General features: G+C 38.9%; 2 protein-coding genes across 3 annotated transcripts; one reads left to right on the plus strand and one right to left on the minus strand.

The window, feature by feature from the left end:
* Positions 1-941: 941 nt before the first annotated feature.
* LOC145554111 (dnaJ homolog subfamily C member 25-like) lies at positions 942-6,086 on the minus strand. Its single transcript, XM_081613452.1, has 5 exons — positions 5,716-6,086; positions 3,652-3,804; positions 2,673-3,043; positions 2,504-2,603; positions 942-1,705 (listed from the first exon to the last, which is right to left on the minus strand). Exons 1-5 carry the CDS (start codon positions 6,007-6,009, stop codon positions 1,583-1,585), a joined length of 1,041 nt encoding a protein of 346 aa, XP_081469578.1. The 5' UTR covers positions 6,010-6,086; the 3' UTR covers positions 942-1,582.
* A 1,606-nt stretch (positions 6,087-7,692) lies between these two features.
* LOC103473913 (uncharacterized) lies at positions 7,693-14,595 on the plus strand. 2 transcript variants are annotated; one of them, XM_008424564.3, is made up of 3 exons: positions 7,693-7,851; positions 7,938-8,088; positions 11,637-14,595. In XM_008424564.3, the coding sequence occupies exons 2-3, from the start codon at positions 7,952-7,954 to the stop codon at positions 14,263-14,265; spliced, it is 2,766 nt and encodes a 921-aa protein (XP_008422786.2). In that variant the 5' UTR covers positions 7,693-7,851; positions 7,938-7,951; the 3' UTR covers positions 14,266-14,595. The 2 variants fall into 2 exon arrangements, with proteins under 2 accessions (XP_008422786.2, XP_008422785.2); XM_008424563.2 differs by lacking the exon at positions 7,693-7,851 and having other exon boundaries at positions 7,858-8,088.
* The last annotated feature ends 2,715 nt before the right edge of the window (positions 14,596-17,310 follow it).

A 17,310-nucleotide genomic window follows, 5' to 3' on the forward strand; every position in this document is an offset into this window, starting at 1 on the left:
AAATTCTAGAAAAAATTTCTGAGCTATAAAGTCAAATCTACAAAATTTGTGAAGGAAACGACTGAAATTTTGAGATTAATCTCAGATTTTCTGGAAATAACTTGAAAGTTTCTGAGCAATAAAAGTTTGAAATTTTTTTAGAAAAAAAAATCAGAAATCAGGATTGTTTAGAAGTTTTTATTTTCTTTTAGAAATTGTGTAGAAAAATCCAGTTGTTCCAAGAAAAACCTCAAAAACCTTTAGATTATCTTCAGAAATTTAGGAAATTTCTGAGTCTGAAAAGTAGGTAAAAAACTCTCGAGAATCATCTCAGAAATGTTAAAATTTTGGATATTAATCTCAAAATTGACTGTACTTTTTACAAATTTGCTCCGTTTTACTGTCTACAATAGGCCTGATGTGCCATCGTACGACATCAGAAAACAGCACGACTTATAAATGTTAGATAAATTCCCAAACTGAAATAAACAGATAAACTTTTCTCCATGTTTTTCCCATTTTAATGTTTCTTCTCACTTACTTTTCTAAAAAAAAATGATAGAAAATATTACAGCCATTATAGATAGAAGGGGAAAAAAAGTATCTCAGAAAATTTCAAGAAAAAAAGCTTTCAAAAGTTGAACATTTTTGACAAATTTTCTGTTCTTCACTTTTTATCCCTAAAAAGTATCAAACATACAATAAATTATTTTCTGTAATTAATTCCCCTTTTTAAAAAGAAAGACATCCAGGGGAAAGACCCATTAGAAATGGAAACTGGATCTGGTATGAAAGAAATCTGATTTTATTTTTAATCCAACAGATAAACAGGATTTATAGGAACAATGTTGATATAAAACGACCCAACAGTTCTTATAAACAATGTCTTGATCTGGATTTACATATTCAGCTAATCTGAATAAATACAGTTTATTACCATGTCATTGTAAACTTTTTATTTCTGTTTGTAATCAGCCCAATCAGACCAGATCCCAGTGAAAACGGATCCATTTTCTACACCAGAACTTCTGTTGGTGCTTTAAAACACCGAAACCATCTTTATTCAACCGTTTCCTAAAAACGTTTCGCTCCTTCTAAACTTTGGCCACTTTGTCGCGTTAACCATCACATTGCATAGCCGTTAAACAATGGCGAACAGAAAGCAGCACAGCCGCCGCAGCGACTCGCCATCGCCCCCGGAGGAACGCTGCGGTACTGCAGGCACCACAGAAAAACATTCATGTCTTTAACGGCTTCACCAGCAGCAGGAGGTTATTTGTTGCTGCCTTTTTAAAGGACACTTATATTTATGTTTCAGGCTTAAAAGGCTGAAATGTGGAGGAAATAACACAATCATCACAAACGTCGTTTAATCTTAAATATAGACTTGATCTGCTTCTTTTAATGGGGTAAAAATGTTGGATTACAGAAATACGTCAAACTTCAGTCAGTCTGAGGCGCGTCTGTAGGAAAATATCTGTAGCGACGGCTGCAAACAGCCGGGCTGGAGTCCGCCGGCGCCGGGCCGGATCGGGTCGGACCGGGTCGGGCGTTGAGCCGGCGCTGAGGCAGGTGTTTTGGTTCTGGATGGGCGGCGCCGCCCTCAGTCTTCTGGGAAGGTCAGCCGGCCCGGGCCTTCGTTCTTCATCCAGCGGCGGTACCGCTTCATCTTCGGGTCGGTCGCCAGCTTCGCCTTCATCTCCTCCTCGCGCTCCTTCCTGTAGGCCTGGAAGGAGAGCAGGAGAGACTCAGAGGCTGGATAACAGGAAGGAGATTAAAACCAGGAGCAGATAATAAGAAATGCATAAAAACAGAAAGTCAGATAATTACAGTGCAGTGTTAGAACCAGGCTCTGATAATGCAAAAAATAAAAATAGAAAAACAGAAACTTTGATCATTACAGCAGAGTAACGTAAATAAAGTCGTAAAGTTACGAAAAAATGTTAAACAATAAAGTAGAAATAATGAGAATTTAAACGTACAGAACAACTTTATTCTTGTATTTTAATAATTATTCTCATTGTAATAATACAACAATAAAGTTGTAAAATGACTAGAATAAATTACTAAAAGTAATATTATTTTGAAACAAGACTTTTTTCTCTTATGACTTTATTCTCATAACTTTATTCTCCTGTTATTACAAGTTTATTTTTGCATTTTTATGATTTTATTTTATGATTCTAATGTTATTCCTGTATTATTTTAACTTTATTTTATAACTTTATTTTCATAACATGACTTTGTTCTCAGTTTCAAATTTATTCTCATATAACGACTTTATTCCTGTATTTATGTGATTTTATTGAATTTATTCGAGTTTATCCTCGTTATTTATTAATAACGTTATTCTTCTAATTTTATTGTTTTAATCTTGTAAATAAAATATAAAATATTTAGATTTTGAATCAGATGTTATATGTTAGCGGTTTGGAGTGAAAGTATCTTTTTTTAGTATTTTTAAACTTTCAGAAACAGGAAGTGGCCTCTGATTGGCCCAGAGTTTCTTAAAGGGGCCTCGTACCTCGTAGTTTTCTCGGAGCCACAGCTGCTTCTCCAGGAACGTCTGCTTGGTGTTTTCCTCCAGACTGTCGAACTGCGCCTGCGGCAGCTTCATGTTCCTCCTGATGAGAGCAGAACCGGGCCGTCAGAACCTCAGCCAGAACCGAGCGGCGTGGGCCGGCGCCACTGACCTGATGAGGTAGAGCTTCTCCTCCTCGCCGTACTCCTCCCGGCAGACGGTGAAGCGGTACACCCAGCGGGCGTACCAGGCCACGTAGCGGCTCAGGTAGAAGGGGAACAGCGCCATCTGGCACAGCAGGATGTCCGACAGGCTCGGCTTCTGGTAGCCGCCCTTGATGTCGATCTTGTTCTTGATGATGTCACGGATCACTTCCTCTTCCTGCTCGCGGATCTCCTCCTTGGAGCGCCGGTTCTTGCCCTTCTCCTTGGTGCGGCTGAGCAGGCCCTGCTGCTTGGCGATCTCCATGGCCTGGATGCGGTACTTTGGGACGGTCACCAGGTAGTTGATGGCCTTGTTGTAGCTGCTGCACCAGCTGACGTACTGGAGAGCAGACACTGGTTACACTGCTTGTACTGGTTATGCTGGTTATACCAGTTGTACTGGTTATCCTGGGCCTGGAAGAGGCTGGAGGAAACGTTTCACATCCAGAACCAGAACGCTTCAGACCCACAGATCTATTGGAATAGATTCTAAATCTAGATTTGTGTTTAACATGTTTTTAATGACAAACTCCAGCCAGCAGGGGGTGCTGTCACCCGCATTAATGTCATTTCCTTTATTCTAATTTAACAGAGTAATGAATATTTATTAATAATAATATTTATAAATAAAGTAGTAAATAATATTTTGCTAAATAAATGAAATAAGTGAATAATAAATATGCAAATAACATAAAAACTCATTTATTAATATATTTTATTAATACTTAAAAATAAACATTTATTTACTAATAAATAGTTATTTATTAATGCAAAATAAATGTATTCATTATTAATAAGCAAACAATAAATGTCCCCAAGAAATCAAAACTAATACATATTTTTGTTATTTATTAATAAATAAATTATATGAGTAAATGATAAAAGTCCTCATGAAAACAAAATGCAATACCAGAACCAGAACCGGGTCTTTGAACGCGGCGCTCCTACCTGGATGGCAGAGATGGCGCAGATGGTGACCAGGATGACGATCCTGACGTCGACCTTGGGGGCGAGGCGGCGGCGGTAGTAGGCGTAGTAGTGCTGGTAGTATTCCTCAGGATGGTCCAGCATGTAGTCGTAGTCGCGCCGCGAGTCTTCATCCTGCAGAGGGAGGAAAAAACTAAATCAGGATTATCCAGCATCACTAGAAAAATAACATAAAAACACAGAATATTGGAGGCAGGCTGGGAAGTTTAGAACGGGGAAAAACTCTCCTCTCTAAAAACAAGATGGCGGTTTTAGAAGGATGTTTGTACCAACTAGAGATGTGCCGATCAGGGTTTTTCCTGCCGATACCGATTCCGATCACCCATGAGGGCCGATCACCGATACCGATCACATAATTATTATTTTTAATCATAAACACTACCGGTTACATTATGTGGATAAAGGAACCATGAATTCACCTTAATTTAGACAAGAACTTGTTTTTAATAACTTTTTCCAAGAAAACTAAACAAAACAGGCATTGTGCAAATTGTACTGCTATCAGTAAAACTATCTTTAACAGACTGATAACATATCAGCCTCTGAAGAGGCTAAATAATGCAAAGAGCCACAATAAAACCTCTCAACATTTCCCAAAAAATTCAAGTATAAAACTTAACATTCAAAGGCAAATACAGGATCCATTACAATAAACAATCCAGAGTTACTGAATGAAAACTTCCTGTTAGCATGGCGGCTAGCTGATTACTGCTAGCTCTGAGTGGCTGTTTCTGACTGAGCGGAGTAATTATGCAGAGCAGGGAGGAGATCGATTATTTTTTTAGAGATTATCTGTCTCATGTTAGGACAGCGAAAGTTTTAATACGTATGTAAAATTTATTTTTTAAGTTAGATGCTGCAGCTTTAAGCAGAGGTTCGGTGTGAGAGTCACTACCAGGTGGAGCAGAAGCGGCGCTCCGTCTGTGAAATATTACTACCTGTAGCGTAGCAGCGGTTCAACAGCGAGAGCAGAACCAGCGTCTTACATCGCAGCTCGAAGACTTAAATCATTTTGTGGGTTATTTGTTTAGCTTTCTGACCGTCATGCTAATCCGGGTGAGTGTTTGTAGCTGTGCGCTGCTTTACCTGCTATCTGATCCTCTGCATGTCTTTTTTACTGCAATGAGCCTCGATGTAGCCAAACTCCGTCAAGTATGGCATTGTTTTTATGACGTATTAGCTTCGTTGTGTTGATGCATTTTGACCTGCTTCAATTTTCCGCCTCAACACACAAATTTCCCCATTCACTCAGTGCGTTATAATTCCACATCCTTTAGGATTTGTTGCTGCGCGTTTGCAGAGTGAAGGAAAGAGGAGACCAGCTGCACAGGCAGGCTGAGAAATGAGATGCAGGTGATCGGTTTGTGTGATCGACGATCACCGATCATACACTTTTTCACGGACATCGGCCAATTATGATCGGTGGGTGATCGATCGGACACCTCTAACATCAACTCTAATGCACGGCGGTGGACGGGTGATGATGTGGGCTTGGGTAATATCTGAGTCAGTCATAAACTTTTCTTTATTTCAACATGTTCTTGAGTCAAATGAGAAGAAATTTGAACCATAAATCCAAACACAACAGCAGATCTGCAGGATGCAGGTGGTCTAGTCAAAGTCCAGACCTCAAGTCTTCGTATTGGGAGAAGTTGCATGAAAATAACATACAAATAATGAGAATAAAGTAATAATATTACGAGAATTTGTACAAAAATAAAGTAGGAATAATATGAAACTTTATTATTTCAAATACAACTTTTTTTGTATATTATTTTGACTATTTTTCTATGACTTTATTCTCGTTAATTATTTTTTTCTTATTATGGCCCTAATACTCCGCAGTAGATAAGAGCCACTGTAGATGACGGAGCAAAAAAGAACTCTTCATAAAATCCAGAACATTCTGGACAACCCTGAGTGTCTTCAGTCAGAGGCTTTTTGTGATCGCTGCAATGCGGACTGCTGCAGGAGATGAAATAAAGTTTCTGAATGAGAGTAAAGTGGGACAGAACCGTTACTCACCTTCAGTGTCTCATAAGCTGTAGCAATCAGCAGGAACTTCGTGTGAGCGTTCTCCTCATCTCCGGGCTCCTCGGGCCGGTACCGGTCCGGGTGGTACCGGCGGGCCAGCTGCCGGTAAGCCCTTGCGATCTCCGCCTTGGAGGCCTCCCGGGAGACTCCCAGCACGTCGTAGCAGACCTCCGTCCCGCAGTAGAGCCCCTCCAGCAGCGCCGTGACCGCGGGCAGCGACGACACGGAGAGCAGGAGCACCGTGAGCCGCCACAGGCCGCCGCTCCGCTCCGGGAACGGATCCATCTCTCCCCGCTGCTGCTGCTGCTGCTGCTGCCGCTGCTGCTCAGACACGGAGCTCCAGGCGCCGTCGCATTCTGCTTACGTCACAGGAGCGCCGGAAAAGAATGTTTACTTTGATGAAAATCAACTTTCAGGTTAGCGCCGTTAATGTTTTATAATTTTCAATTTTAAAAATAACATACACGGTTTTTATTAATGTAGGAGATATTTATGACCTACTTATCACGTTTTCTTTGTAAAATGTCGGAGTTTAACTTGTTATGGCTTTGATTAAAATGTGAATATTTAATAATAATATAAAATAATAATATAAAATGTGAATATTTGCATGAAAGTGATTTATTTTTGATTCATTAAGATGTTTGTGGTAAACACCGAAACACACTGTAAAGAAATGACATCTTGCGGCAAATGTAGTACTTGGATGACTTTATAAAAAGTATTAATAAAAATAACTTTAAATTTAATAATGGAGTAAAGTAATTTTATAGACCAAAAACATGTTTTCAGTTGTTGTTTTTTTTATTATAATTTTTTATTTCTTTTTTGACTTATTTGATCTGTACCTATGCATCTCATTTCTATTTGAACTGTTACAAGTTTATTAAAATCTTGACGGCTCACTAGCATCGGTTTTGTCTAATCTAGACAGGTTGAAGGTCTGACCTACCACATCTCACCGATACAACCGCTGCAGTTCAGGTATTAAAATACGGCTACACATCTGCTTTCTATAAAAGATCTTTGACTCCAGGCCCAAGTGATGACGTTGCCTTAAAAATATGTCACCTGCAGGCCAAGAGAGTTTAAACACTGAGATTTACAAGTGTGAAGTAGAGAAGCCAACTGGACGTTAGGAGTAACATACAATCTGGACAGTTTGGATTCTGCAAACACTGTTATAGATGGATTGAAAAGGATCAAGTCAGTATTTTACTGAAAATAAAAAGAAAAAAACTTTAAGGCAGAAAACCAGTGAATTACAATATTGACACCAAAATTCAAAGAGATCATTTTATTTAGAGATTTAAGAGAAATGGGAGGCAACTTTTCCACTGCATTAGTTTCCAGTTGGACTGCAAAGGAAAACATTCTCGTTGGGATAACTCCTCATCGTTTGCACGACTTTGTCATTTACAAAGATTTGTGAGAAAAATCAAGATTCCACCAAAGCCGTTATAAATCACAGCATGATAGGGACATTATAGAAAGAAAAACCTTAGAGGTGTAAATTTCTGTTAAAACTCTGAGAATAACATCAAAAATGTTGTAGAAAAAACATGAACATTTTTAAAAAGTTGAAAATTTTCCACTTTACAAACTGAGAAATGTCCAAGTTCTTTTTAGTAAATGTCTCAAAAATGTGATTTTTTTCTAACAATCTTTTGACTTTTAAAACTCAGAAGTTTTCTAGTTTTTTTCTAAGAAATGTCAGTTTTTTGGCAGAAATGTACTTCCCTATTTTTCTAACTGCGATGGCCCAGATTCACTATCATACATGACAGATTTAGTTTAACTTTAGTTGTTTTTGACCATTTTCCATCCAACACACAAATATTGCAGTTTTTAGCTGCAGTTGTTGGTCAGAACTTTGACAGAATTTTATATTTCAGCTTTGCAAACAGATTTATGGGAGGAGGAAGCTGGAAAACATCAACCCTGTGGAAAAAGTGCTGATGGAGGCTGAGTGTAAAAAGTGCGCGCTGTAGTCAGGGTAGGGCGTTATTTTTAGCTGGTGCAGCCCCTCACATCCATCAGCTGGTTATTGGCTCAGCACAGATCAGCAGAGCTGTCAGCAGCGTCTCCACTCTGATTATCGCCGCTGAAGCTGCGTCTCCGCAGGAGGTCTCAGCCTCATCCAGATTTCACTATGATCCACGGCAGGCTGAGCGATGGAGACGCTAACGGCTCTGTGGCTCTGCTTCCTGCAGGAACCAGGCTGAAGATGTCCGGTGAGACGAACCCAGAGGTGGTGGGATGCGACGCCTCCATCATGAGGAACGTGTGGGAGATCCGGCTGAGGGAGTTCGGACAGAGGATGCTGCTGGAGCAGGAGCGGCTGGAGAGGAGCGCGCTGCCCGCGTGAGAAAACTAAACCTTAAGACAAACTGCAGCCGATGAGGTGAAACTGAACCCAACCGGGACGAATCAGGACAGAAAGTCCTGCTGTCAGCAGAGAGACGTCCAAAATGTTTGACATTTTAGATCCTGAACCCAAACCAGAGGCTGAAGTTTCACCCTGCAGAAACTGCAGCCACTTTTCTCTTGGCACAAAGTTAGTTTTCACTATAAACTAGTAAATCTTAAATTAGAGATTATGAAAACTTAAACAGCTACAAGTCTCTGCAAAAACCTTCCTAGTTTCTTTTTAATGTCCTTCCAGACAATCAGAAGTTCCTCTAATCTTTAAAAATGGTTTTGATCAAACCGTCTGCATGAATGTTTAGATGTTTTATAGATTTTTCTTGTATCTTAATATTCCCAACACTGAACAGATTCCTGACTGACTGGGTTTGGTCATCAGCTTTCTAAAACCCATTTTCCATCTGCAGATAAAGTTTCGCATTTTGAATTCACTCTGATGTTTGAACTCAAAGGTTTGAAGATTCTGAAATTTGAAGGTTTTCTTTCTTCTTTGGTTGCTTTTTAAACCCATTTTCACTCCGTTCCTTAAATTTGATTGTTTTAGATGCTGAACAGATTCTCAATACTGAAAAAAAAATATTGTGAAGAGATTTCTGATGCTAAAAAGATTTCCAAAGGGCTCCAAACTTTCAGAACACTGTAAAAACACAAAATGTATTTTTGGTCGAGTTTCAATTGTAAATATCTTAGTGCAATTGAAATGATTGAAAACTAATTTACAAGTAACTTTTCTGCAAAATATAAGACAGTTTTAGAAACTAATAATTTGGTTAATCAAAATTAAGGCATTTTTCTTTCTTTTCTTTTTTACCTAGTTTTAGTCGACCAACTGATTGAATCGCTTACAAATAGTAAGACTCTTAAACTCAAAGGTTTGAACAAAGTTGGTAAAGATTTTCTGATTTTTGGACTTTTTATAACAGCAGTTTGGAAGAGAAACACAATCTGTCCTCGTTTTCAAAGTAAAGTCTAAAACAAAAACAGAAAAGAAATTCTGAAAACACATTTTACAGACTAAACCGAGGATTTTACCTCCAGCTGGATGAATTTCTGGATTATTTTCCTGTCACTTAATCGCATGACTTTATATGGTGTAATATGAAAAGTGGAGATTTTCCCACTTTTTAGTTTGCAACTCTCAGCCTGCAGAGAAAAAGCAGCAAAAGTCCAAAGAAAGGTTCTGAAAAGCAGAGCCAGCAGGTGAAAGACGCTGAAAAAAATAATTAATGATGCAAATTTTGATACACAAACAAAAAAAACCAATGCAACAGAAAATAATGCAACTACAGACAAAACAAAAGTCCTCCAGACCACTAGGGGGAGTCGGCCACTAAATAACATGGGCCCAGATCCTCGTCATACTTTGTCTTTTATAATATTATAGAGCAGCATAGACATTTTATTATTATAGAACAGCAGCATATTAACTTAGGTAACATTACCGACTCCAGACTCCCTCTAGTGGTTTGGAGGACTTTTGTATTGTGACGCTAGTTTGTAACATTTTATATTTTCAGGGTTTTTTTTGTTTGCTTTTTTGTATTTGCAGTATTTTCCCTTTAGCTTCCGTTTCCTGTGTTTGGAACATTTTTCTGTTGCATTTATTTTTTTGTTTCAGATTCATTCACGTTTTGCAGTTCGTTTTGCGTTTGAACCTGTGCTCTTCATCCAGGCTAATGCAGAGATCAGTTCTGTAACCGCAAATGTAATGTTTACTAAGTGTGAACATCCTTATGGCTTTAAATAGGAATTTATCAAATTATTCTGCAAGAGCTAACTTCTCAGAAACATCATGATGATGACGCTGTCCAGAGCAGGAAACTTGACCCACCAGAGCAGCAAAGGTCACCAGTTAGCTTCGCCACCAGATCTCCACAAAAGGTACCGGTCCAAGAAGGCATGCAATGTCTCGACTTCCAGAGCCGCTTGAAGAGCCGAACAGATTTAGCGGGAGCTGAAATGAACTCTCAGACGGAGTGACACAGTGATTTATGGTGCACACTGCAGGGAATGTGTGTTTCAGGCTGGTTATTTTGCTGCTTTCAATCAAACATTTCCTGAACTCTGATAAGAACCAAAGAATCAAACCCAAACATCAGTCTGGGTTCGGTTGAAGTGCACTCTGGTTCAGTTTGATAAGTGAACACCAAGAGGACCAGAGAGGCCACTCCAAAAGCAGGAAGCAGACTACAAGGCAGGGTATTCTGGGTAAATACAACCAAAACAAACGTCCTAGCCTAGCGCCAGTGGCAGAAATGGTTCGAGACGTTTAGCCAAAGACAAAAACAGAAATCCTACAACCACTAAAATCTGACGCCTCCATTTCTGTTTCCATTTTGTGAAGAAGGAAAGTTGCTCTCAGAGTCTTCAGAGGTTTTTGTGTCGTTTCCTTCAGTGGTTCTTGGTGCAGCGCCCCCACAGGCCAGGAGGGGAACAGGCTGGTTTGACTCAGAGCAGAGAGAAAACTACAACGGTGCTTTTCCCAGACATTTCTGAGCTCCAAAAGTTTAAAATTTATGAGAAAAATGTTTAACTTTTTCTTGCAAATTCTTTATATTAGACTAATCTAATCTAAATAAATTAATCTAAAATTAGATTAATTTCTTTAGAATAATCTAAAGAAATTCTAAGATTAATCTCAAAACTTCTGATTTCTGAAAAATTTCTGAGTTTCAAAAGTTGAAAATTTTTCACATTTGAAACTCTGGAAGTTTCCAATGAAACAATAAATAAAGTTACCTGATAATCATTCAGGTGTCACCAAACAATTTATGGCAACACTGTAAAAAACCTCCAAACTTATTTGAAGTTTCCACTTTTTTCCTCAATACCAGATCTGAAAATACACAAAAACCACAAAAGAAAAACACCAACCATTTGTTTCCTTGTTGAACTAAAACTGTACAGTAAATAATGTTTCCTAATTGTATTTTTCCTTTTTTAAGTGTGACCAGTGTAGTCTGATCTCCTAGCAGCAGGACGAAACAGATTATCTATAAATAAAAACATTGTTGTGTTATTAAAGAGCTACCAGATGGTAGCATCAGTTTACCCCTCAGTAACTTTACCTCAGACTACAAAAGGGTTTCATCATCATTTGCCTGGATATAAACAGAACAGCCAAATTTATTCCAGAACAAGAAAAACAGACTTATCTCCACACCATACAGGTTTTCTGGAGCATATGATTCCTTTTGGTGTTGGTTTGTGACACAATTATCTTTTAAATCAGGCCAAACTAAATAACCAGTCAACAGAAGTGTCCAAAATATTCAATGATGTACGAAACATTTCTGGAGAAATCCTCCAAACAAGAACTAAACAACCTAAAGATAATTGATGTTTAAAGATGGATCTACCAAGTTTTGGCTCAGAAAACCTAGAAAATATATGTTAGGAACAAAAAGTTTGAACCGCAGGTTTCATATGTCAAAAAATAAATGAATAATGACTAGCTGCCCTTTTGTTCTTTTTTGTTTGCACAGCATCAACAAGGAGTGGGCAGACCGTATGACTGCCAAGATGGGGAAACACAAAAGAGTGGAGAGGAAAGTTACACCTTCCGATATCCAACCAGACGACAACATCTGGAAGAGCAAGCAGCCGCCGGTTCCTCAGGCAGTTCCTCTTGGCAGAGGTTCGGGTCCCGTTGGCAGATCAGGAGTTCAGACGAAAAGCTTTTCTGCTCAAACCCCAAATCTCAAGGGCAAAAAGGTGCAAAACAAAAGTGTCAAGAAACTACAGCTACTCATGTCAATCACCAAAACTCAGCCGTCATCTCTGGTGTGGGGCAAGTCCTGGAAGTCCAACAAGTCCTTACCAACACCAGCAGAGGGCGCAAGTCCAGACTGGGGGCAGTGCTGGATGTTTGCTCCCTATCAACCTCGAGCCGAGGAAGGTAAGCCTTGGCCAAACGAGCCCAACCTGGTGGATCCAGAAAGCTATCATCTCTGGAGAAAAGACTTTCACAAGATGGTGCAATCACAGGAGCTGGACCTGAAGCTGCCCGCTGACAAATGGCAAACATCCTGGAAAAGATTTGAGAAAATCAAGAAAGATTCTGCTGAAGATGAAGAGAAAGCCTCTAAACATGGATTCTTCACTTCACTGGTGGAAACCCAGCACCAAAATGAACTCTTGTGTTCATCAGAGTGGAGTGATTCCTGGACGTCCACCAAGCCAGGCAACGAAGATTTACTGAATGCAACAGTTGATGACAATAAAGATATGGGAAGAGAAATAAACCCAGAATGGAAGGAATGTTGGAGGCTTCTCAACCATCATGGCAGCAACAGCTTCAAGCTTCCTCGTCACCAGAAATCGCTCAGTCCAGAATGGGCCAGTTCATGGAGAACAGCAGGCGGCGTCTTCAACAACAAGCAGAGTTCCTCTCAGAACCAACATCACGGCTTTGATGATCACAGCCTGGAGAGAGATGGTTTTCACAAAATTACCTCCACAACTCATAAGAGAGGCCTTCAGTTTTACGATAAATTTGAGGCAATGGGCGATTGGAGCAATTGGGATACCAATTGGGAGATACCAAAGAATAACTCAAAACCTTGTGCGGAGATAGATAAAGTCCTCAAATCCTTACCACCAAAGATTGAGACTCAAAGGGTGGAAAAGATCCCTCAGGTCAATTACTTGACAGAGAAAGCAGACCCAAGGTATGAGCAACTAAGACGTGAGGTGATACATCACACAAGGAGGGAGCTCCCCGAGTCAAAGATACTTCTTCTGAAACACCTGCAGAAAATACTTCCACCTTCTGAATGGAGGGATTCTTGGAAGGTAATAAAACACAGAATAAGACAGGAGAGGAGAAGATACAAGCCGGATCCTCTGAAGCCTTTCAGAGAGTCAGAGAAAGGGGAAGATTCAAAGTCCAATGCGTCGGATTGGAAAGACTCCTGGAAGTTTACCTGCCGGTCTCTGAATCAGAACCCTGAGCTGTGGCAACAAGGTTGGTCCACTTCAATACAGGTCCGGGTGAACTGGGAGAGGCACCAGAGTCAGATTTCAGTGGAGGAATTCCCTAAAAATGGCCCAACAAGTGAACGGGTTTGGGGAGAATCCTACAAATTCTCTAGACACCAGCATCGATCAGAACCTGCACAAGCCAAAGATCAAGTCGGCAAAAGGAAGTTGAATGTTCCTGATAACTCAAGGGAACATGGAAGTCATGCCAAGTCCATGTCAGATTGGCAAGATGCCTGGATGATCACAGAAACAGATTTGAAACATGACAAACCATCATTTGCTCAGTGGAGGGAATCCTGGAAGTGGTCTATCTACCACACACCACACTGGACTGGACTAGAATCGACAGACAAGTGGGTGGATGAATCCACTGAGATCCAACGCCCAAAAAACATAATGTCCTCAGAAGGAGCAAAAGCTAAAGTGAGCCGCTCCTTTGACAGCAAGATATTTGGCCAAAGATACCCTGAGAAACAGTGGATCTCCTCATGGAGCATCAAATCACTTCTAAACAACCAATCAAGCAAAAGTAGTTCATCTCAGCAGCAACATCCCATCCTGAGTGAGTGTGGATGTAAATGGGGAAGATCTTTCAGACTCGCCAACCCAACGCCCCAACTGGATCAGCCCTGGATGGAGTCTCCCCAGAACCCTGGTTACCACCAGGTTTTATGGTCAAGCAAAAACAAGATACAAACCAACAATAAATCCGACCTAAACAAAGTGTTAGCTTCAGCCACATTTTGGGCAAACTCCTACCGGTTCCTACAGAAACCCAATGACCAGCTTAAAACCAAAGGTAGATCCAAAGAACTCAGTGATCAAAGGGTAATTTTACCAACAAAGATCAAAATGAGGAAGCAACTGTACTCTGGCATGGAGAAGGAGAAACAATCGGAGAGGAAGTGGGCAGGATGCCACCTGCTGGGTAAAACCCAACCTCGTCCCAAGAAAGGCAGCGGTTCTAACAGTAAGCTTATGCCTGAAGACAGCGCCTTTAAGAAGTTCCTGGAGGAGTGGGGAGAGTCGTGGAGATTCTTCATCCGTCCCAAAAACATGAAAAAACAGATGAGCTTTAAGCTAATATCTGGCTGGGATGAATCCTGGAAGTTCCTCCTTCCACTGAACTGACCTAAAGCCCAACAAAAACAATCGCTTCAAGAAATTAGTTGAACCCAAGGATCTGCATTTGGCCCATAAAATGAGAATGTCTTTTTAATAGTTAGCACAGAACAGTGTGGATGGAAGGCAAATAAATCAGAACAATATAGTTTTAAATCGCTATTTGTGGAAAAAAAAGGCAAAGAAGAAGAGGGATAAGGATGTTAGGAAGAAAAGAATGGGTGTAGTTTTAAGATGAGAATATTAAAACAGTTTGAGAAAGAGAAAGTTATACAGGACTGTCTGATGTTGAAGGTGAAGGAAATACTAATGTCTCCTGAATAAAGGAGTAAAAACAAACAGTATTGCGTCTTTATTCAGTCTGTTACTGCAGGAGTTTCCTCAACCTAACAAACCAAACACTCACTGGCTCCATCTAGTGGATAGATCTGGTAAGACTTGTATCACAAATTTCATATATATATATATATATATATATATATATATATATATATATAGTCAAACCAAATAGTGACCAAGTCAATTTCTAGACCAAAATAACTTGGGAGTTTAGTTGGAGTTTGACGTCTTTTTGTCATTTTATCTTTGAATTTGGGAATAAGGCTGCAGATATATAAGTGCAACTTCTTTTAATTCTAATTAAATTATAATTTATATAAACTAAGCGAAAGGGGAAAAAAATTAATAGGAAAATTGAGCTAGTAAAAGATGATATTTTCTAAATTGATATATTTAAATTGTAAAAAATATATATATTTACTGTTCAAAACTAAAATGTATAACTTTATATTTAAATATGTTTATTTTTTTAAGCGCTATAACATACAGGCGCTGCAGCTTCTCTGTGCAACAATCTGTTTGTAGACGGTTACAAAATTCAGAAATGTACTTTATTTTTTATTATTTTACCAGGAGCTGATTAATGCCCTTAAACTTAGATTTAACTTTCTCTCCATATAAATAAGACATATATTTGAAAGTTGGTCGTTTTAAAAATATGATTTAAAGTCATGTTGAAATTTCAAAGTGAGGTTTAAGCAGCGTGAGATAAATCAGACAACAGCGCCATCTAGTGGCAACAGGAGTGAAAGAAAAATGTATTTCATATTCAGCTGGAAACAAATGAGACAGAGATGAATAAATAAACAAACAGAGCAACAACAGCATTAAAATAATTAGTATTTTAATGCTGTTGTTGTGTATTTGTGACCTCCAGTTGAACTTTGTCAATTTAGCAAAACTATTTCCACGATTCCTAAAGTTTGGTGAAAAATCTGGAAAAAAAAACAACAAATCCATTTTCTCCTGTGTTCGCTGACAGCAAACGTATGGAAACCTAAAGATGCCATGTGTTAAAAATAGAGCTGGCAGGTCTGTGACGTCAGCAGCAAAGTGATCTGAGCGTCTCGTTACGGTGACGGAGATCAGCTGCTGCCGAGTGACACAGCAGCTACTGCGCATGCTCAGACCGCACAGAAAGCCTGCGCACATGCAGAAAACACACACACACACACACACACACACACACACACACACACACACACAAAGGATCTGTTTATACCTGAGGAGATTATAGTTTAAGTTTACACAAACAGCTGCTCAATATTCCAACAAAAAAATAAATAAAAAATCACATTTATTAAACAAGATTCAACGTTAAATTAAGAAAACGGCTAAAATCTGCTTCCTGTTTTCCTTATTGGCCTAAATGGACGGAATAAACAATTCAAGGTTCCTGGAGTTTGAAACTTCTGCTTTTCTAACTTCCTGTTAATAAATGTAACCTCTATGCAAACAGGAAGTAGGCATACTGAATTTATAAAAATAAATATGTGTAAAAGTAAATAACTATATAAAAAAGAAAAAGAAAATATTAAATAAAAACAAGAAAAACACTAAAATAAATGAAAACCCCAAAAGCCATAAATAAAAATATAATTAAAGAAAATATTAAATAAAAACTAAATACATCAACAATAATAAAAAACAAAAATTAATAAACTAATAAAAACTGAAAAAATAAATTAAAATAAAATCAATAAAACAAAAATAAACAAGTAATATAAGCATAGAGTAAAATATAAATACAAATAAATATAAAAACAAAATAAATTAATTTAAAAAAACAGAAAGTTTTCAATTGTCTTGTTTTCTCAGTTTAAATCCACAGATTCAGTTTCCAAATCCAAATCTATAAACCAAACAGTTAACAGATTTATATCCTACTGGACATTTTGCATAATCTGTACGTTTCTTATTCCTGTAATTAAACATTTTAACATTAAATTAACACCAGATTATTTATTCTATATGAATCTTGTGCATCATTTATCAGCAACCTGTGGAAAACGCAGCAGCTCTAATATCTGTTGTTCTATATTTACGTCTCTCCTGACCTGCAGCCTTTAACGTCTCGTCTTTGTCGTATTTCTGCAGCTGCACCTGTTGAATGAAGATTCATTTCACTAATGTGTTTTTCATCTAATCCTCCTCGTCTGTCCCGCTGGCTGCTCTAAATTTAGAGCAGCAGCCCTGGATGTGTTGTGATGTAAAGATAGGAGGAGGGAAGCCGGCTGGTTATTCAGGACAGAGAGTCAAACTTCAGCTGCAGGAGCGTCGAGGCGACGATCAGTGGAGCCGGAGAGGAAGGAAAAACCAGGACGAGCCAGAGAAACAGGTGAGAATTCATTATTTATGTCCCTTTAGCCGACAACATGTGATGTTTTGTAGTTTGTTTCTGTGGGATTCTAGGTTAGCATTTTGGCGCTAACAGATCGATGGTTTGTGTCTCTTTAAAAACACTGACAGCTGCTAAACAGACGCAGTTTAACTCCAGAAACTACAGATCAACAAAGCTTTATGTTGAAATTAGACCAAAAAAAATAAAATGTGTCCAAATGAGACATTTTGGTTCCAGCTGGCTGGCGCTCACTAGCTAATCAATCGCCGCTCGTTTTCAGGTGATTATTAGAAATCAGGAGATAAACATCAAGCGTGAAAACATGAAGTTGCCACAGACTGAATTTTTCTGGGAAATGTTTTGAGTTTTATTTA

The sequence above is a fragment of the Poecilia reticulata genome, chromosome 12, assembly GCF_904066995.2.
Source record: "Poecilia reticulata chromosome 12, P_reticulata-male-v2, whole genome shotgun sequence".
Taxonomy (NCBI): Eukaryota; Metazoa; Chordata; class Actinopteri; order Cyprinodontiformes; family Poeciliidae; genus Poecilia; species Poecilia reticulata.

What these genes read in the sequence shown, in the direction of transcription:
- LOC145554111 (XM_081613452.1), bottom strand. Translation starts at nt 6,009, where the DNA reads ATGGATCCGTTCCCGGAGCGGAGCGGCGGCCTGTGGCGGCTCACGGTG. An exon ending in GAGAAGCTCTACCTCATCAG is followed by an intron (nt 2,604 to 2,672) that starts GTCAGTGGCGCC and finishes TGCTCTCATCAG; the next exon opens with GAGGAACATGAAGCTGCCGC. An exon ending in GGCTCCGAGAAAACTACGAG is followed by an intron (nt 1,706 to 2,503) that starts GTACGAGGCCCC and finishes CTCTCCTTCCAG; the next exon opens with GCCTACAGGAAGGAGCGCGA.
- LOC103473913 (XM_008424563.2), top strand. Translation starts at nt 7,877, where the DNA reads ATGATCCACGGCAGGCTGAGCGATGGAGACGCTAACGGCTCTGTGGCT. An exon ending in GAGAGGAGCGCGCTGCCCGC is followed by an intron (nt 8,089 to 11,636) that starts GTGAGAAAACTA and finishes TTGTTTGCACAG; the next exon opens with CATCAACAAGGAGTGGGCAG.